A 21,615-nucleotide genomic window follows, 5' to 3' on the forward strand; every position below is an offset into this window, starting at 1 on the left:
GTGTGAGGCAGGTGGGGAGGGGGAGGGCTGGAGCAGAGCCAGAGTGAAGGCCATGGGGGTCACATTTCTTCACAGGTGGTTGCAGTTCAGAACCCGGATCCGGTGCCATCTTTCCACCCCACATAGCCTGTGCTAGGACGTGTGCTCTTTAACACAAGTGACAACCTCAAATTGTGTTAATACACTTTGGTAGTCAATTTCAGAATTTCTGTTTGTGAGTGTTTTATTTGGACTCGGAGTCATCAGAAGTTTTCTTTCTTTTTCTCCCTCATTTTTCTGTATAGGCCTCTTACTGAGGAAGAAATCGTCGACCTAAGAGAGAGGCATTATGATTCTATTGCTGAGAAACAGAAAGATCTTGATATGAAAATTCAAAAAGAGGTAAGTAGCTTTTATATTGCTTTTATATATGTTACTATAAAGGGTCTTTTAATAGGGGCAAGTTGTCATTGACTAATATATTGCATACGAAATCCTTGGACCTATCTTCAGATATATACAAGTGAAATTATTTAAAAGTTAAAAATTATTTCAGCTTATTATAATTTATTTCAGTTTGGTTAATTTATCAGCAGCCAAAAACGAAGAGAGCACATGCCCCTAAAGATCAGATCCTGATTCACAGGAAGGGACTCCGGCAGGACACATGCACCTTTGTGTTTAAAAACAACTTTTAAAATTTACTGTTTCACAATAAGTGTTGTTTTTAAAAAGTCTTTTTGTTTGTCTCAGATTTATTTGTTCTTAATGAACCAACTGCTTCTAATAGTCATAAATGTTGTATTTATTTTAATGTATTCACAGAATGGCCTGTAATTACAATAGGTAATCTATAATAGATAATATTAGCTTTAAAGAAAAAAATTGTGTTGAAATTTGATGCTTAAGCTTTAATTGAAACGCAGTGGATTATCACTAGGGCAGTGAGTTGCTATTGGGAATGGCGGGACGTAGGTGAGGGCACCGTGGTGTGATCGTCAGGAGGGGGTTGGGGGGCAGAGCTCCGGGCGAGAGGACTGGCCTCGGGCCAGACCCTTACACCGTCAGGGCCAATAGGCAGGGAACTGTTGGTGAGGATTCTGAAGAAGAAGCACTTCTGTGTTTATGCAGATCACATGCTGCTCCTGCACAGTTTCAGCTCCTGGAGAATTCTGTAATACGCTTGACGTCCTTTGGGTTATTTTATAAAAAGAGAAATTGAAATTAGAAATCACAAAAATTTGAGTTCTGCCATGCTTTGAAGGGATCGATGTTTTAATTTATTTTTATTTTATGAGTGGAAGCATTTTGTTTTGAGAGCAGTTAGACAGGTTCTGATTCTGTTAATCCTTATGTTTTGTTCATGCACAGTTAGCCTTACAAGAAGAGAAGTTAAGACTAGAAGAGGAGGCTGTGTACGCTGCCCAGCGCGAAGCAGCCAGGGCAGCAAAGCAGCGAAAGCTCTTGGAGGTGAGGGACCCTCCGCGTTAGGGCGGCTCTTCTCCTGCTTCTCTCTGACCGGCCGTGGCCGAGCTCTTCTGTCCCCGACAGTCAGGGGCTTCTGCGTCACAAATGTCTTCCTGCCTGGATTTCTAGGGATTTAAGGCAAACCAGTTGAGCTTGAACAGGTAGAAATGACATCCAATTATACGCTTGATGCTGAGTGCTGCTTGCCTTAGGGTAGCAGGCGCTAGCTCTTGTTTATCCCAAAGATCAGCTTCAGTTTTCTGAAATTCAGTATTCTGTTGGAAAAAATACATATACCCTTGACAGAAACAGGGCAAAACTAGCCTTTTTAAGTTTAATTTTGTCATTTTTTTGTTGTTTTTTTTATAAACAAGGCCTTGAGTTGCTAGAATTTCCTATCCTTCCTAGTCAGGTAAGCCGGACAGTTTTCCCCCCGGGATGTTGTATATTTCTCATCCTCATTCTGTGTCTTTGGGAGATGGGAGTTTGAGCCTTGAGAAATCTCTGGCATGTTATTAGAGAAGGCAAGAGATTCACCGTACCTTACCAGTGCTCATGGTGTTTGGCAAGCATGTCAAACTCAAAGGCTAACACGGGCCAAGTAAACGAGGCATGCGGCCCACGGGCTGTGAGTTTGACATGCTTGGTGTACGGCATTATAATGCCCGGAGCTCTGACAGCAACCTTTGCGGAGCCTGGCTGAGTGTCTGGAACTGTCCTCAGTGGTTCACAAGTCTTACCTGTTCAGTCCTCACGACAGTCCGGGGTGTGAGGTCGTTAGGTGTTAGGTGTTGTTATGTGTTGAGCCCCATTTTATAGCTGAGGAAGCGGAGGGACAGAGGTGAGGTACCGGCTGGGATTCTACAGCTGACGGACGCAGAGCCCGAGGTCAGCTCAGCAGACTCAGTGTCTCCCACATGCTTTGCCGAGATGAGCACGCTCTGCCTGCTCACGACCGGTGCAGAGGTCACGTCACAAACAACGACTATAACTCAGAGAAGCCGAAGCGTCGTGCCCGTCACAGGCTGTGGGGTTTCTGTGTGACCTGTGTCTTTTTTCTCACTCGCACACGTGTGTTTCAGCAGAATAAATAATTAGATCACACGGGAATGTCTTTTTTTTTTAGGAATTTCTAAATAGTGGGGAAGTTCAAAAATGAACTCACCTCTACTAAGAAATAAAAGTATTTTTCTGGTTGTAATGTAGGCAACTCTTTTTACTGTGATTCTTATCTGCTCGCCTTTTAAAGACAGAAAGCATTGCGTGTGCATCACAGACTCCACTGCCTGCACAGCACACACCCACACAGGAAGGCACGGGTACTGAGGGCGCATCTGGTCTTCGCGGCAGCCCTGGGAGTTTGCTGGGGTGTCACAGCCTCTGTCACTTACAGATGAACAAACAGGAGTCAGGGCCGTGCCAGGGTCACACCGCTGATCACTGTCAGCGCAACCTGCCAGGTCTGCTCGGGCCACGCTGCTTCCCCCATACGGAGCTTCCTGCGCTGTCCGCACTGGCCCGCCCTCCCCTCGGCCCTCTCAGTACGAGAAGTCCTCAGGCGTGAAAGGCTGTTAAGGATGTATCTTTTTAAAGTTATTTTTTTAAAAACGCTGAATATTCTGACCACTTAAGGATTAGACACTGATAAATAAATTGAGTGACATTCTAACCATAAATACGAGAATGTAGACGTAACAGTGGTGAGTTTAAGGGGAAAGACTTCAGTAGAATAACTTGCTAAGTTTTTGTGTTTTCTTTTACAAACTACAAAAAAGCGCATCTTGGCATCGCATGACTGGTCTTAACGCTCTGCTTGTGCGGCAGTGACTTTGTTCCACTTCGTGTTTCCAAGCAGGAGAGGCCGGGCGCCGTTCCCGGATGCCGCCCCGCCAGCGGAGCCGAGGGCCCCAGGTACGGCCAGCGCGCTGCTCGGGTAGAAAGTGTTAGTGTTGCTCCGTGTCGGTGGACATCCTCACCTGCCCGCTCCCCAGAGATCAGTGCTTGTCAAAGACACGCTCTTGCAAGAATGCCAAACATTGCTTTATGCTGAAAAGTGATCGTTTCTCTAAATGGATTCTCTGGCAGTTTTAAGAGTGGCCACGTCTTCTATATAGAAATGATGCCACGACACACCGAATGCCTTTGGATGAGCCACGTATGCCTGTTGTTTGTGTCGCCCCTCAGCCCCGCTGCTCTTACAGTCTGGTCATTTTTGGGAGAGTGTTTCCTGCTCCTTTCCCACGCTGCATTATTACACATCGTGAAGTGGGCGTTATGGCTGAGCTCTGGGGATGTTACACCGGAATTAGCCAAAGTCTTAGTTTCCATTTATTGCTGACATTAAGAAAATTAAGCCCTGTTGTCATTGTTATTCTAATGGTGCAGTAATTATGAGTGTGTGTGGGACAGTTCACCAAGCCAAAACGTCATCATTAATTTAAACATGCATGATGTTCCATCTGCTATGAATATAGACAACAGTTGTTTCACTTTGTTACAGCTCAGGACCAGAAGACGACTTCGAATCTTGTTTGCGAAACATGAAGTCACAGTATGAAGTGTTTCGAAGTAGTAGTAAGTCTTTAAAGCATTCTGTGTACGTTTCACGTCTCCTTTAGCGCATCGAGCAGGTGATAGTTGGGGGTCCCGGCTCTGTTTCGGGGAACTCCCGCCTTTGGTTCCTGTTGCCCAGATGGTCAGTGAGAGTCCTTAATACACAACAGAAGCTGGAGAGAGCAGTCTCGGGCCCTTTCTGCAGATTTCTGTGGGGAGTCAGGGCCTCATGTTGTAGTTCTACTCTGACCCCCGCCTCCCCCAGAAAGAGAAAGGAGAGGTGGGAGCTGTAACTCAGAGGGTTCCTGAGGGAAAGGCTGCTCTCCATGGTGCAGGGGGACACTCCCAGGAATGGCAGCATGGGAGTGTCCCTCTTAAATACAGACCGCCTTTTTCACTTTGTCCCCCTTTGTAATGGATTATTATGAATAATACGTAGACTTCATTATATTTGAAAAGTTTATAATTATTTACATTTGTATGTTTGCTGTGCTGCTCAATGGCGGAAACACAAAAAGAAATGGGGGGGCGGGTGCTGTATGTTATTCTAAACAAGCTTACAGATGTAATGGTTTGTCCTTGTTTCTGTGACAATAAAAGCCATAGAAGTGTTTGGGGAGAGAGATTCCTGCAGAGTAAGTGGTTGTGGTACTGAGTACAGACGACCGATCACATTTAATCATATTTGGTGTGTGTTCCAGGACTCTCGTCAGATGCCACCGTTTTGACACCAAATACAGAAAGCAGTTGTGACTTAGTGACCAAAACCAAATCGACGAGTGGAAATGACGACAGCACGTCCTTGGATCTGGAGTGGGAAGATGAGGAAGGTATCTGACACTCACCATTCACCTGACGTGCAGTTTACTCTGTTAATTTATAGAAATCAACTTGTTTTACTTTTCCTTTTAATTTAAATTATTTTTTGTTGGAAGTATTACATGTCTCCTTTTTCCCCGATTGACCTCTCCCCAGCTGCTTCCCCTCCCAGCACGTGTCCCCGCCCCTTACTGTCTGTGTCCTTTGGTTATGCTTATATGCATGCATACAAGTCCTTTGGTGGATCTCTTACCCCTGCCTTCCCTCCCTGGCTTGATGGTTGCCTCTGTGTCTCTGGATCTATTTTAGTTCATCAGTTTATGTTGTTCTTTATATTCCACAAATGAGTGAGATCATGTGATATTTATCTTTCTTCGACTGGCTTATTTTGGTTAGCATAATGCTCTCCAGGTCCATTCATGCTGTTGCAAATGGTAAGAATCCCTTCTTTTTTACCGCAGCATAGTATTCCATTGTGTAGATGTACCATAGTTTTTTAACCCACTCATCTGCTAATGGGCATTTGGGCTGTTTCCAAATCTTAGCTATTATAAATTATGCTGCTATGAACGTAGGGGTGCATATATCCTTTTTGATCGGTGTTTCTGATTTCTTGGGATATATTCCTAGAAGTGGGATTACTGGGTCAAATGGCAGTTCCATATTTAATTTTTTGAGGAAACTCCATACTGTTTTCTACATGGCTGCGAGGGTTCCTTTTTCTCCACAACCTCGCCAGCACTTGTCCTTTGTTGATGATAGCCATTCTGACAGGTGTGAGATGGTACCTCATTGTCATTTTGATTTGCATCTCTTGGATGATTAGTGATTTTGAGCATATTTTCATGGGTCTCTTGACCTTTTGTATGTCCACTGTTGAAGTGTCTATTTAGGTCCTTTGCCCATATTTTGATTGGATTGTATATCTTCTTTTTATTAAATTTTGGAGATTAAACTCTTACCGGATGTATCATTGGCAAATATGTTCTCCCATACTGTGGGCTCTCTTGTTGTTTTGTTGATGGTTTCTTTTGCTGTGCAGAAGCTTTTTATTTTGATGTAGTCCCATTTGTGTATTTTCTTCTTAATTTCCATTGTCCTAGGAGACATATCGGTAAAGATACTGCTACGACATATGTCTGATATTTGCTGCCTATGGTTTCTTCTAAGATTTTTATGGTGTCCCGTCTTACGTTTAAGTCCTTTATCCATTTTGAGTTTATTTTTGTGTATGGTTTACTTTCACTTTTTTGTCCAATTTTCCCAACACCATTTATTGAAGAGACTGTCTTGACTCCATCATATGCTCTTGCCTCCTCTGTTAAATATTAATTGAGCATAATGGCTTGGGTCGATTTCTGGGTTCTCTGTTTTGTTCCATTGGTCTATATGTCTATTCTTGTTCCAGTACCAGGCAGTTTTGAGAACAGTGGCTTTGTAATACAGCTTGATATCTGGTATTGTGATTCCCCCAACTTTGTTCTTTCTCAGGATTGCTGCAGCTATTCGGGGTCTTTTTTTATTCCATATAAAATTTTGGAGAGTTTGTTCTAGGTCTGTGAAATAATGCTGTTGGTATTTAATGGGGATTACATTGAATCTATAGATTGCTTTGGGTAGTATGGACATTTTAATGATGTTGATTCTACCAATCCATGAAGATGGTATATTCTTCCATTTGTTTATGTCTTCCTCTATCTCTTTTTTCAGCGTCCTGTAATTTTCTGAGTACAGGTCTTTTACCTCCTTAGTTAAGTTTATTCCTAAGTATCTTAATGTTTTTGTTGCAATGGTAAATGGGTTTTTTGTTTGTTTGTTTTTTAAGTTTCTCTTTCTGTGAGTCCATTATCAGTGTATACAAACGCCATAGATTTTGGGGAGTTAATTTTATATCCTGCTACTCTGCCAAATTTATTTATTAAATCTAGTAGTTTTTTGATGGAATCTTTAGGGTTTTCTATGTACAATATCATGTCATCTGTGAATACTGACAGTTCTACTTCTTCTTTTCCTATTTGGATTCCTTTATTTCTTCCTCTTGTCTGATCGCTGTGAATAGGACTTCCAGAACTATGTTGAATAATAGTGGTGAAAGCAGGCATCCTTGTCTTGTTCTTGTTCTTAAGGGAAACGCTTTTAATTTTTGCTCATTGAGTATGATGTTGGCTGTAGGTTTGTCATATATGGCCTTTATTCTGTTGAAGTATGATCCCTCTATTCCCACTTTACTGAGCGTTTTTATTTAAAAAGGGTGCTATATTTTGTGGAATGCTTTTTCTGCATCTATTGATATGATCATGTGGTTTTTATCTTTCAGTTTGTTTATGTGATGTATCACATTTATTGATTTGCGAATATTGTACCAGCCTTGCATCCCTAGAATAAATCCCACTTGATCATGATGTATGATCTTTGTAATATTTTGCTGGATCTGATTTGCTAATATTTTGTTGAGGATTTTAGCATCTGTGTTCATGGGGGATATTGGCCTGTAATTCTCTTTCTTTGTAGTGTCTTTATCTGGTTTTGGAATTAGGGTAATGCTGGCTTCATAAAAAGAGTTTGGAAATGTTTCTTCCTCTTGAATTTTTTGAAATACTTTGAAGAGGGTAGGTGTTAGTTCTTCTTTGAATGTTTGGTAAAAATCCATCTGGTCCAGGATTTTTGTTTGCTGGAAGTTTTTAAATTACTGCTTCAATTTCTTTGGTTGTTATTGGCCTACTCAGGTTTTATCATTCCTCCTGTTTGAGTTTTGGAAGATTGTATGTTTCTAGGAATTTATCCATTTCACCCAGATTGTCCAGTTTGTTGGCATATAGTTGTTCATAGTATTTCCTTGCAATCCTTTTGTATCTCTGTGGTGTCCATTTTTATATCACCTCTTTCACCTCTGATTTTATTTATTTGGGTCCTCTCTCTTTGTTTCTTGATGAGTCTGGCTAAAGGTTCATCAATCTTGTTATCAATCTTGTTTATCTTTTCAAAGAACCAGTTCTTGGATTTGTTGATCTTTTGTACTGGGTTTTTTTGTTTGTTTGTTTTGTGTCTATGTTATTTATTTCTGCTCTAATCTTTATTATTTCCTTCCTTCTACTTCCTCTTGGCTTTTCTTGCTGTTCTCTTTCTAATTCATTTAGTTTTAGGGTTAGATAGTTTATTAGTCCTTTTTCTTGTTTCTAGAGGGAGGCCAGTGCTATGAACTTCCCTCTCAGGACTGCTTTCACGGTGTCCCATAGGTTTGGGGTGGTTGTGTGTTTATTTTCATTTGTTTCCAGGAAGTTTTTAATTTCTTGTTTGATCTCATTGGTAACTCATTAATTGCTTAATAACATGCTAGTTAGCCTCCATGTATTTGAGTGTTTTTGAGTTTTTTTTATTGTAGTTGATTTCTAACTTCATGCCATTGTGATCTGAGAAGATGCTTGGTTTTATATCAGTCTTCTTGAATTTGTATAAACTTGTTTTGTGCCCTAACATGTGGTCTGTCTTTGAGAATGTTCCATGTGCACTTGAGAAGAATGTATATTCTGTTGTTTTGGGGTGAAATGCTCTGTAAATGTCAGTTAGATCCATCTGACCTAGTGTGTCATTTAAGGCCTCTGTTTCCTTGTTACTTTTTTGTCTGAAAGATCTATCCAGTGAAGTCAATGGTGTATTAAAGTCCCTTACTATGACTATTGCTGTCAGTCTCTCCTTTAAGGTCCATCAAGAGTTCTTTAATGTCCTTCGGTGCTTCTGTGTTGGGTGCATGTATGTGTACAAGGGTTCTATTTTCTTGTTGAATCATTCCCTTTAGTATTATGTAGTGACCTTCTTTGTCTCTTATTATGGCCTTTGTTTTGAAGTCTGTTTGGTCTGATAAGAGTATTGCTACTCCAGCTTTATTTTTCTTTCCATTTGCTTGGAATATATTTTTTCATCCCTTCATTTTGTCTCTGTATATCTTTTGTTCTGCGATGGGTATCCTAGACAGCATGTATATGGGTCATGTTTTCTTATCCATTCAGTCACCCTATGACTTTTGATTGGAGCATTTAGTCCATTTACATTTAAGTTTATTATTGATAGGTATTTATTGCCATTTTTGTTTTCTTTATGCCTATGATCCTCTCTCTCCTTTTCTTCTTCTTAAAGCAGTCCCTTTAACATTTTTTGCATTGCTGGTTTGGTGGTAATGTACTCCTTTAACCTTTTTTGTCTGGAAAGCTTTTTATTTTGCCTTCAGTTTTAAATGATAGCCTCACTGGATACAGTACTCTTGGATTTAGGCCCTTGCTTTTCATTACTTGGAGTACTTCATGCCACTCCCTTCTGGCCCAGAATGTTTCCATTGAGAAGTCAGCTGTCATTCTAATGGGAATTTCTTTGCAGGTGATTTTCTGCCTTTCTCTCTTGCTGCCTTTAAGTTTCTTTCTTTGTCTTTAACGTTTGCCATTTTAATTTCGATGTTGTCTAGGTGTGGGCCTCTTTGGGTTCATCTTGATTGGGATGCTCTGTGCCTCCTGAATGTGTGTGACAGTTTCCTTCACCAGGTTGGGCAAGTTTTCTGTCACTATTTCTTTAAACAGGTTCTCTGTTCCTTGCTCACCTTCTTTCCCTTCTGGTATTCCTGTAATACGAGTGTTGTTACATTTCATGTTGTCCCAGAGCTCTCTTAAGCTATCTTCCTGCTTTTTAATTCTTTTTTCTATTTGCTGCTCTAATTGGGTATTTATTTCTATCCTGTCTTTAAAATCACTGATTTGGTCCTCTGCTTCATCCAGTTCTACTTTTAATTCCTTCCAGTGTGTTCTTCATGTCAGATATATCATTTTGCTTTTCTGTCTGGTTCCTGTTAATGGCCTCTGTTTCCCTTCTCATGTGTTGTAATTTGCACTAAGTTCCTTAAGCACCTTTATGATCATTGCTTTGAGCTCTATGTCTGATAGGTTGCTTGCCTCCATCTCACTTAGTTCTTTTCTGGAGAGTCCTTCTTTTCTCTCATTTAGGAGCTGTTTCTGTGTCTCCCCATTTTATGTCTCTGTATCAGATAGGACACTATCCCTCCCCGTCTTAGTGGGATGGCCTCATGTAGAAAGTGTCTTGAGGGGTCCAGTGGTGCAGTCTCTTTGTTCCCCTGAGCTGGATGCTCTAGTAATGCCCCTTGTGTGCTTTGTTTGGGCTCCCCTGCTGTAACTGGGACTTGATTGTTGATGTCCCAGGTGTGGGAGGGACCCCCCCACCCCACAACTGGCTGCCAGTGAGGTTCAACCCCAATGTCATCATGCCAGCTGTCCAGTGGTTGGGGCTCCTTACTCCTGGTTCTGCTTTGAATCTCCACCTTGACTGACATTTTTCTGGGCTGTACTTCCTTCCCCCACAGAGCTGCTCCCACAGGTGTCAGCTGCAGGCGCTTAGGGTCCTGCTGACTTTTGCCTCCTAGACGTTAATTTTTCGTTTCTTTTTCTTTTTTGTTAATCCTCACCTGGGGATATTTTTCCATTGATTTTTTTTTTAGAGAGAATGAAAGACAGAAATATCTATGTAAGAGAAACACATTGATTGGTTGCCTCCTGCAAGCACCCTGACCAGGGCCCAGGCCCAGGGAGGAGCCTGCAACCAAGGTACATGCCTTTAACTGGAATCTACCGGCTGGGGCTTAAATGTTAATTTTTCAATCTAAGGGTTTTGTAATCTAGCCCATTGAGCCTCAGTCCAGAAGAGTGGCTGCCCCCTTGTGGGCAACCTAAAGCCAACAGTTAATTACCTTGGTTCATGATCACGGGCAGTTTGTAGTTCTGGTATAAAAGCTGTGACACAGACTTGAATTTGATTTAGCTGCATGCTCTCCTGGCTGTGGTGCTTTAGGCAGATTTCTCAGTCTCTCCAAGCTGCAGTTTGTTTACCTAAAAGGGAGTAATAAACCTACTTTAAAGAGTGACATTCCCTGATTTGTCCTCACTGCCGGGCACATAATAGGCAGTTGGTAAATATTTGAAAAAAATGAAGGCATTCATGTTGTGAAGATTAAATACAATTTCTATAAAAGACCCATAGGGTGTTGCAAATAGTAAGTACTCAAAATTATAGCTAAAATGTGGATTTTTTTCGTTTAAAAAAAGACTATTCCACTGCATAAAGCCCAAGTTTTCATTTTCATTTTAAGAAATAAATAATCCAAACAGAAGAACCAATTATAGAACATAGGACTTTAAGAAAAATAATAATCATTAAATTCTTCATAGGGTTTTGGGAAGGAATGGACCTTAGATATCCTCCCATATAAGTCTTTTGTTTTATTAATAAAGAAACAGATATGTCAGCACTCGAATAATTTTATCAAGAATTGCTTTAACTTTGGTCTTCTTCTCAGCTAAGTACTGTTTCCCTATTCCTGTACTGAAGTTATTACATATTTGAATTCCAATCAGCAGACTTTAAGTTTATTTTTATTTTAGCATCTTGTTCAATTTGACCCAAAGCCTTTCAGTTATTTCAATTCCTATTCTGTCATCCATGCTGTACGCTCATCAGATTTGTAGGTAACATGACTTTGGAGGTCGTTATTCAGGTCATTAACTGGGTTATTAATCACGTAGAATCATGAACCAGCGAGGTCAGGGCAGAGCCCACGAGGAGCCTGCTTGTGGGCCGATATGCAGTCCAGCTTCCTTTGGCCCAGTCATTCCATCAAATGCAAACCCTCAGAGCGATGTTAGCAGCAGCTCATGTTTATGTCTTGTCTATAGAAATGACTTGCTCTGCTATGTTGAGTCTTTGTGATTTTTCATGAGTGACAGACAACACTGATATGTATCTAAATGTTCTTCTATTACCATAGGGTTTGATTCGTTAAGGTCAGAAAACAAAATTATTGACTGTGTTTAGGGAAATTTTCTTATAATCCCTTTTCTAGTCCTAGATGTTAATTCTTTTACACTTAACAAATTGAATTTGTCTTCCCTCCCTCGCTTCCTTCTGCCAATAAAATGACATTGTTTTTCTCCCAAGAATATGGGACTTTCCGTTTACTGGCCAGTTTCTTTCTGTTCAGAATGAGGTGTGGTCCCTGCCCGCCTCTGCTCGGTTGTGTGGCAGAGCCGGGAGCCCGGCTTGGAGCCCTGACGCGGGCCCCTTCTCCTTCCTGATGTAGATGGGAACATGCCAGGTTCCCGGCTGTGAGCAGAGCAGGAGGGCCGTTCGTAATACACGTCAACATTAACGGAAACTAGGCAGTGCTGGGCCAGGATGTTGTCATTATTCTTGGAGCCCCTGTTTCCTCCGGGAAAGGAAGTTATCACCCGGGGAGGAGAGGATTGGCAGGTGCACGGATTTGTCCGTATATGACTAATAACCATTAGGTCCTCCGTTCATTCTGTGTGATTTATGGCTCCTCAGACATTTCATCTCCTTAGGTGGTCGCGTTGTGTTCCAGCTGCCCTTGGGTGAGTGCATTTCTCTAAGGCGCGCTCCAGGGTGAGATGCCATGACCCGTGAGAGGCCTCCATGGTGCAGGCTCTGTAACTCACAAATAGGGTCTGATTGTTAAATACAAACTAGACTGTTACCCTGGGAAGTCTCTTCATGTGGCTTTTTCACCTTCGCTGAGATGTTTAACACCTTGGCCCCATCCCAGGCATGAATCGGATGCTCCCAGTGCGGGAGCGCTCTCGGACGGAGGAGGACATCCTGCGGGCGGCGCTCAGGGGCGGCCGGAGGCCCGGGAGCCACGCCGCGTCCGCCTCCGACGACTCCAATGGGCTGGAGTGGGAGAGCGACTTCGTGAGCGCCGACGTGGACGACAACGGCAACTCCGAGTTCTCTGGCTTCGTGAACCCCGTGCTGGACCTTTCGGAGCCCGGCGGGAAGCCAGTGGGCGGAGAGCCACAGACACGAGGGGGTCAGATCTTGTGACCCTGCTTGGCAGGGGGGACCCAGTACTAACCCCAGCGAGAATGTATAAATCATGCATCGGAGGTGGAGCCGTATACATGCTGTCAGAAAGGACCCGTGATGGGCTGTGTCTGAACTGCTTCAGAACAAGTGCAATTTCAGCATCTGCCTTCGTTTTCAAAACAAGTTCATGGTTCTGTCACAGTATCAAGTACATTCCCGTTTGCAGTCTGTAGGTGTTCTTTTTAGGATAGCTTTGTTGGTTGTACTTAGTATGACTGCAGAAGCTTGTTTCAGTGTCTGACTGAGAGTATTAAGGCTTTTGGTGTGACGCTCAGCAGACAGGAGGGAGCAGAGGACGGAGCGCCCGGCTCAGACTCGGAATGACGGTCCCGCTGCGCATGCCTGTCCCGCAGCTCGCTCACCACCTGGTCGTAGCAGTTACTCTAGGAGGTGACTTGAATGCTCGCGTGTCATTCTCTGTCCACACTGACTGCACATCCAAGTAGGAAATGATAGGACAGAGGAAGCTTCCCGAGTTCGAACACTTGAAGTTGGTAATCAGGAGTAATTGAAGAAGAATGTTCACTTCCTTTTACATGCGCTACAAATGAATGTTGACTTTAATTGATATATTAAATTTCTAGACGTCTTTTTTTTTTTTTTTATTTCCAGTGACTGGTCTTAGGAAGATCTTATTCTCTGCATCATTTAATAAGAAAGGAAAACCTACCAAGGAAATACGGGTATTTCGGTGTAAATAAGTCCTTTCTGGTGTGGAAGGATCTGTGGGTTTCTATTCAGTTCCCTTTGCCTTGTAGTTCACGGTGCACTAATGGGCTGGGATTAAGGCCATCAGTAATACACCTCCTCTTTGTGGTGGACAGCGAGCTCTTTCCTCTAAAGGTTAGGCACCAACTTCAAAGGCCAAGGAGACGCCTAGTGGCTTGTCTGGATTTTGCTGAGAATTGATATGATTTCAGTCAGCAAACTTGATTTTTTCCTCAGTGCTTTTTCCTTTTCTTTTCTTGCAACAATGACAGTGCATGTTCTCAAAACTACAGGAAGGTCCAGGTGTAAATAGTGACTCGGATTCTTGCTGCACTTAACGCATCACGTGGTCCTTCAGTGTCTGAGCTGCTCGGCAAGGGCATCTGTGGTTCTGTCACTTTATCTCATAGACCTACACATGACACTAAGTATGTAGACGTGTTCGGTAACGCTATTGTTTATGTCTGTGTTCGCATCATTTACGTTGTAGCTATGTCATGGGAATATTTTAAAGGTAATCTATACTCACACTGCCTGTTATGCTTTTTGAAGTTTATATACATCTGATGTATATTCTTTGTTTGGCATAAGCTACTATTGTAATTTTTTTGCATTTTGTTCATGAAAAATTTTTTGGAGGAATGGCAGCTTGTTGAGGATTGTGAATAAACACATTTTTACATTTAAAAACTAATTTTTAGAAATTATTGTTTTATTCCGTAAACATGCCATAATTATTTTTTCTTTATTTTTTTTAAATTTTTTAAATTGTTCAAGGTATTACAAATAGTAATACATATGTCTCCTAACAGGCAGTGACCCTGACTTCTGACAGTTATTTTATTAAATCTGCTATGAAGACAAAAAGTAGTAAATTAGGAAAGCAGGCTGGAACTAAACTTGAAAATGTTTGTTTTAGCTGCTATGAAAAGGATATTAAATTTTTTGTTGTTGTTAATCCTCACTTGAGAATATTTTCCCATTGATTTTTAGAGGGAGTGGAAGGGAAGGAGAAGCAGAGACACATCGATGGGTTGCCTCCCGCATGTGCCCTTGACCAGAATTGAACCCAGGACCCTTCAGTCTGCAGGCCAACACTCTGAGCCCAACTGGCTAGGGCTGATTTCTTTATGTTTATTAAAAACACTGGAAATAACTGGTTTTTGAGCAGATATTGGAGAATCTCCTGTTTCTGGCAGGGTGAGCTTGGGAACATCGCAGTGAAAAGTTCCTGCTGTTGTTTCCCTTCTGGCAAGAGAGACAGACAATAGCAAGTAATTGGGAAATCACAGGTGACAGCAGGAGATGCACTGGATGGCGGACAGGGCAGCACGGGGACGAGGGACTGGGTTTGACAGGTCAGGAGCCCTCTGAAGAGATGGCCTTGGACCGGAGACACTGGAGCAGGACCAGCCAGGGCCAAGGCCTGGGAAGCATGTGATAAGAAAGGGAACCGAATGTGCAGGTGAGGCGGGAGGGAGTTTGTATGTTCCGAGCATAAAAGACCACTTGGCCAGTCACGTGAGGCCTGTAGGCATGGAGAGGGATGAGTTTTAAAAAAACAAAACAAAATGAGATATTTGGCAAAAAAAATACTAAGTATTCTTATTGATTTTAAAAGAGAGAGGAAGGGAGAGGGGGAGAGAGAAACATAGATGAGATAGAAACATCAATGATGAGAATCATTGATCAGCTGCCTCCTGCACACCCCACACTGGGGATCAAACCCCCAGCCTGGGCATGTGCCCCGACCAGGAATCAACCTCCTGGTTCATAGGCCAGCGCTCAGCCACTGAGCCATGCCGGAGGGCAGGTGAGTTTTATTGATGTAGAAGAGGAAGCTGGAGTACAGTGAGCACAAAGTGCTCTAGCCGCTGTGCAGGCGGGCTGTAGAGGGCACCCCTCATGGGCCATGGCGGGGCCGGAGCGGGAACGGCTGTTGGAACGCAGAGCAGAGTCTTCTGAGGGGTCAGACATGGGTAGGAGAGGGGGGTCAGAGACAGCTTAGCTGCAGTACCTCCTGTCAGCACCCCGCTCGGCAGTCTCGAATGGCACCCCTGGAGAGCTGACTGGTGGAGGGCGGGTTCTCTGATCGGTCCTGGCACCCGGTGGCCCTGGGTCAGCACACGGAGTGAGGAGGAGAGGAGAATGGCTCGGACACACGCGGGCAGAGCTGCGTGTCTGAGTGCACAGTCTCGGGCTCGGCCGCACTGGTCCTGTCCTTAGAGTTTCCAAGAAAATGGTTGGAGAATTAAACAGATTTTATTAGGTGCGTAGGTGCTGTTGACATTTGGAATTCGTGGAATTAAACATTTGAATAGGACATAAAGATCAGTTTAAAATTGGGTAAGAAAACAAACATACTTTTGCATTTAGCACAGTGGTTCAATAAAATGTTTTAAGTGCTGTTTTTAGGTGCTGATTACAGACAAGAACTTTATTCTTGAGAACAGACACACACTATAATCCCATCGGTCGGAAGTCAAGGTATTAGCTCAGATAAGCTCCCACATTAAAGCCACAGCGATGCGCAGGCACTAACACACACGCTCCCCTCCAGGCCGGTGCCCGACAACCAGCAGGCTGCGTGCGGCATTGGCAACCATCTGCCTGTAGCCTTGGCCTTAAAACCAGTGGCTGCTGTGAGATCATGTGACCTGGAGGTGGTTCTTACAAAACAAAGCACAGGACTAACATCAGGTGTAAAGAGAAAACACTACAACCCTATTGGTCATCACTCCATCACCACACGCCACGTGGATGAACCCTCAGTACATCCAGCCACGCACCAGGCAACCGAGTCGGTGCCTCCCATGAATTACAGGCTTCGGAACGGCAGCCCCGGGTCCCAGACTCCACGGCATCAGCAGGTGACAGCCTGGCTGCAGGTAAACGCAGTCAGTGGCGTCCGCAGAGCGCTCCGTCCGCCTCTGCTCTTGCCTGTGGCTAATACTCATTCTCATCCATTTCCCTCGGAGAAGCACTCAGGGAAGTGCTCTGGGTGCACCACAACGAGGACCTGCAGAACTCGGGGGTGGGCTTGCCTGCGGGCCAGTCGTGTTCCTGCAGGAGAGGCCTGGGGGACATAACGAACAGAGTCTCGAAAAACTCCAGGGACTCCCCGTCTTCCTTCTCTACGAGGAGCTGGTACTCGCCAAAGCGGACCATGCACCTGTAGGGCAGCTCCACCTTGTTCAGGTAGCCCAGCTCCGTGCTGTCCACCAGCAGGCTGGTCTTCCTGCTCATGTTCTTGATCTCAAAAGAGAGAACGGAGCTGTCGAACTTTTTAAACAGCTGCAGGGAGAACTGAACTCGCGAAACCTGCTTGTCCTGAAAAGTGTAGCGACAGATGGTGGAATTCCGGCCAAATTTCACCACTTCACTGGACGGGAGCTTCTCTGGGTTATAGAACCTTATCGATTGGAATATCCCATTTTGCATCTGGCCAGGATGGTAAATGGTGACCCGCAGACTCGTCACTGTCTCTTCCGTGTCTGCGTCTTCGAAACTGGACATGGCGGCAGCAGTACCTGCCTGCAAGTCAGCAGCACATTAGTTCACGTCCCACTCTGGGCACCGAGACCTTTTTTTAAATATATATATATATATATTACACACACACACACACACACACACACACACACACACTAGAGGCCTGGTGCATGACATTCGTGCATGGGGGGGGTGTCCCTCACCAATCTGGGACCCCTCAGATGATGTCCCTTTCACAATCCAGGACTGCTGGCTCCCAACCGCTAGCCTGCCTGATTGCCCTTAACTGCTTCTGCCTGCCAGCCTGATAACCCCCTAACCACTCCCTTGCCAGCCTGATCGATGCCTAACTACTCCCCTGCCGGCCCGGTCGCCCCCAACTGCCCTCCCCTGCCGGCCCGGTCGCCCCCAACTGCCCTCCCCTGCTGGCCTGGTCACCCCCAACTGCCCTCCCCTGCCAGCCATCTGATGGTCAATTTGTATATTACCTCTTTAATATATAGGGCTGATTGATTTCAGAGAGGAAGGGAGAGGGAGATAGAAACATCAATGAGATCGAAACATCAATGAGATCGGCTGCCTCCTGCATGCCCCACATTGGAGATCACAACCCCTGCATGCCCCACATTGGAGATCACAACCCAGGATGTGCCCTGACCAGGAATTGAACCGTGACCTCCTGGTTCACAGGTCGATGCTCAACCACTGAGCCATGCCAGCTGGGCGAGGCAATGAAATCTTGATTCTCATATTTGATGAAAATCTTCTGATAGGTCATTTAGATTTTAAGTTAAGAAAACAATACATAGAATCCTTTCAATTATACGTGAAATTGTATACCAAGCTCTGTGAATTGGTGTTAACCCTTTTCCTATCTCTTTTTCATTTCTAGTTTGATAAGGCCATACATGTAATCCAACAACAAAAGAAGTAATTATTGATAATAAAGTGGTTTGTGGGGGGCATAACAAAACCCCAGTTTCCTTCTCATTTAAATAGAGCTGCTGGGGCCCAGACAGCAGGGCAGCTGTGCTTGAAAGGGGAATCGGGAATAAAGGGTCTTGCCTTTGGTCTGAATGTCCTCAGAGGACGAACCTATAAAAACTATCATTTACTGTTAGAATTAGAGGGATGTGAATTCTGAAGCCTGATTAAAGAAAGATTTAAAAAGTCATAAATAATTGCAACATTTACCTTCATCAGTTGTACTTCTAGTAGGTAAATGGTTAAAAATAGTAAGTGATTTCAAAGGGTATTTTACCATTTTAAAATGTAGATGTGACACCTTTAAAGTCTCTCAGACGTAGTTCTAAGCACAGTCGCACAGTCGGACTCCACGGGAGTTGTTTGTTTTTGCCAGATGTCCCTAAGGACTGGACAGCTGTCAGCAACCACAAGCGGCCCAACTGCTGCTACCACGCCGGCCACACCTGCACCCGGGAGGGCCCCCCCTACCCCCCCTCATTGCGGGGACCTCAGCAGTCAGTGGGGTAGAGGGTATCAGAGGACAGGAGAGTTCGTTACCAAAACCCCTGGAGGTTATTTTGACACAGAAATGCCATTTTAAAACTTTAAAAAGGGTTACATGCACACAATTACAAAGTTCAAACAGTAAAGGCTTTTTTAAAAAATACCTTTCCCTCCATAGCCGGGTTGGCTTATTAGATATGGGGTCAGGAAGCGGGCTGAAGGGAACCGGGTTCGATTCCAGTCAAGGGCACACGCCCGGGTATCGGGCTTGATCCCCAGTGTGGGGTGTGCAGGAGGCAGCCAATGAATGATTCTCATCATTGATGTTTCTGTATCTCTCTCCCTCTCCCTCTCCCTCTCCCTTCCTCTCTGAAATCAATAAAAATATATATTCTTAAAAAGTAGCTTCCCTCCACCCTAATCCTGTTTCCTCTTCTAGAATCAACAGTTGTAAAGTTGATTTTACCCATAAAAAAATTCTTTACACAACAAGCATACTAGGTCTTGCATTTTTCAATTAATAATACAAATGGATGCTTCTCCCATATCTACACATAAATGCCCCTCATTCTTTACCAGCAGCCCCAAGTCCTCTAAGTCAGTGTGTTGGGAAACCACACCCCCTGGCGGTGGGCTTGCTGCCTGCATTCTTCAAACCCTGGTAAGTCCTCCCTCCTAAGTCCTAAGGCAGGCTGATTTGTGACTTCTGTGTTTTTGTCTGCCGCCTGTATTAGATGTTAGTATCAGAGCTGGTTTAAAAAACCGCTTTCATTTCCTTTCTATGGTTCCTGGTATTGTAACACACAAATTTTTTTTTTGCTTTTTTGACAAAGTGATGCTGCTAAAAATCAAATTGTCAACTTATTCAACAAATGACAGAGCTAAGCAATTTCTTTTTATTCATTTGGAAATATGTAACTTTACTTCCGTAACCGATTCTGCGTGCAGGTTTTTACACCCTATTGTATTAGCCACGGAGACACTCGGCTGGGAACAGGAAAAGTGAAAGGAACCCTTAAGATCATGGGCCCATTTGTGGTAAAAATTACGATGAAATCAAAGACAGCAAGAATCAACCCACAGCGCTAACATCGGTGAATCCACCCTAGACTGTGATTTTAGAGACTGTAGTTGTGACCCTGGTGGGGGAGGGAGCAGGGAGGCGTGTGTTAGAATCAGCAGGACACCGCTGGAACCTGGCGCTGGGAGGGACCCGCTGGGTCCACCCCCAGGTGTGTGGACCTGGTTCCTACTTGCTAGCAATGGGGCAGCCAGGTTGTTAGGGTGAATGTGTCTCTGACCTCAAGGACACAGAGCGGTACGCTCTGCCCATTTAACACGTCCACCTGCAAGGTCCCTCAGTGAGTGGCCTGAGCCCTGCCATTCCAGGGTGGTCGGTAGAAAATCAGAAAAGACAGAACTAACCAAAAAACACCCTGAAAGTTAAAATAGGTGGGTCTTTTCTTTAAAACACAAACACTAGCCCTAACGGTTTGGCTCTGGATAAAGGGTGGGCCTGCGGACTGAAAGGTCCCAGGTTCGATTCCGGTCAAGGGCACACGTCCAGGTTGTGGGCTCATCCCCAGTAGGGGGCATGCAGGAGGCAGCCAATCAATGATTCTCACCATTGATGTTTCTATCTCCCTCTCCCTTTCTGAAATCAATAAAAATATCCTATCTAATAAAGAGGGAATATGCTTATTAACTCTCACACCATCGCAAAGATGGTGGCACCCACAGCCAATAAGGAGGGAATATGCTCATTGCTGCCCCACCTTCAAATATGGTGGCACCCACAGCCAATAAGGAGGGAATATACTAATTGACTGCCCGCCCTCAAAGATGGCGGCGCCCACAGCCACAAGATGGCAGCACCCAGTCCCCTCAGCCCCAGGGCCGCCTGAGACTCAGGTAAGCAGGGCCGGCCGAGGCTTGCGCTGCTGGCAGTGGCAGCAGCAGAGGTGTGATGGGGCCTTGCCTTCCCCTGATCGCTGGGTAGCCTCCCGCCCCTGAGGGCTCCTGGACAGTGAGAGGGGGTAGGCCGGGCTGAGGGACGCCCCCCCTCCAGGGCATGAATTTTCATGCACCGGGCCTTTAGTATATAATAAAAGCCTAATATGCAAATTGTCTCCTTGGGCAGTCATTTGACCACTCGCTATGGCATGCACTGACCACCAGGAGGTGGCAAAGAACAGGGTAGGTGTTGGCGACACAGCGCCGGCAGTGGAGGTGCCCCAACGAGAGTGGGACCACAGTGGGATGGTGGAGCAGGTGAGCGGGCGGCGCCAGGTCAAGGCGGGTGGGAGCGGGAGCCCGATCACCCCACAGATGGCAACCAGCGCGGTGGGGCACAGGGCCGCCGCCCAGCTCCCAGGCCCTGAGAGAGCCCAGTGTGTGTTTGGGGGGGGGGGGGGGGTGTGCCCCAATCAATGGCCCTGAAGGCGAATGGGAGAGCAGGGTAGGGGGCAGCACCAGGCCAAGGCAGGGCTGTGAGGCTGGGGGTGCGAGCTGGGGCCCGATCCCCACAAGCCACCCTGAAGGACCCGCCCGTGCACAAATTCATGCACCGGGCCTCTAGTGTATAAAATAAATAAACAGCACGCACTAACGGGCAGGTGCCCAAACGCAGCCTTTTCAAATCCCACATGTTACCATAGAGACTGGAGCAGTGGGCTCTCACCACAGTGGTGACCTCTGCAGAGGGGACTCCCCCACACTCCCGACCTTTGACCTCTGTGCCACGTGCACTTAACACCTATTCCAGATTTCACAGATATTGTCGTTACAAAATCACAAACCATCTGATTTTATGGAATGACATGAAGTTGGAGACCAGCTGAGTATCATTCAAGTCGTAAACTGGTATCAGACATGAAAAGGCTGCGATACTCTGGGAGGATACCCGGCAGCAATGTCTGTGTCGGCAAATGAACTGGGATAAACAGACAGGAACAAAGAGGGGTTGGGGGGGGCCGGCCGGTTCGGCTCAGTGGATGGAGCATCTGCCTGCGGACTGAAGGGTCCAGGTCAGGGCACGTGCCGGGGTTGTGGGCTCCATCCCCAGTGGGGGCCGTGCAGGAGGCAGCTGATCCATGATTCTCTCTCATCTTTGGTGTTTCTCTCTCTCTCCCTTCCTCTCTGAAATCAATAAATATATATATATTTTTTTTTAAAAAAGGCGCCGGGCTTCGG

General features: G+C 44.9%; 2 protein-coding genes across 8 annotated transcripts in view; one reads left to right on the forward strand and one right to left on the reverse strand.

The window, feature by feature from the left end:
• AP1AR (adaptor related protein complex 1 associated regulatory protein) overlaps positions 1-14,155 on the forward strand; it is a 28,153-nt gene extending 13,998 nt beyond the window's left edge. For 4 of the 7 annotated variants that reach the window (XM_023747861.1, XM_023747862.1, XM_023747865.1 and 1 more), the window contains 6 exons: positions 285-381; positions 1,351-1,449; positions 3,299-3,357; positions 3,947-4,020; positions 4,701-4,829; positions 12,434-14,155. In XM_023747861.1, coding sequence (XP_023603629.1) covers positions 285-381; positions 1,351-1,449; positions 3,299-3,357; positions 3,947-4,020; positions 4,701-4,829; positions 12,434-12,711 — 736 coding nt within the window. In that variant the 3' untranslated portion in view covers positions 12,712-14,155. The remainder of the gene's footprint in view (positions 1-284; positions 382-1,350; positions 1,450-3,298; positions 3,358-3,946; positions 4,021-4,700; positions 4,830-12,433) is intronic. The other 3 variants (XM_023747860.1, XM_023747863.1, XM_023747864.1) reach the window with 3 other exon arrangements.
• Positions 14,156-15,704: 1,549 nt separating this feature from the next.
• On the reverse strand, positions 15,705-17,023 carry TIFA (TRAF interacting protein with forkhead associated domain). The gene has a single exon (XM_006107115.3). It carries the CDS (start codon positions 16,975-16,977, stop codon positions 16,408-16,410), a length of 570 nt encoding a protein of 189 aa, XP_006107177.1. The 5' UTR covers positions 16,978-17,023; the 3' UTR covers positions 15,705-16,407.
• Positions 17,024-21,615: the final 4,592 nt, after the last annotated feature.

This window comes from Myotis lucifugus, unplaced genomic scaffold, assembly GCF_000147115.1.
Source record: "Myotis lucifugus unplaced genomic scaffold, Myoluc2.0 scaffold_1018, whole genome shotgun sequence".
NCBI lineage: Eukaryota > Metazoa > Chordata > Mammalia > Chiroptera > Vespertilionidae > Myotis > Myotis lucifugus.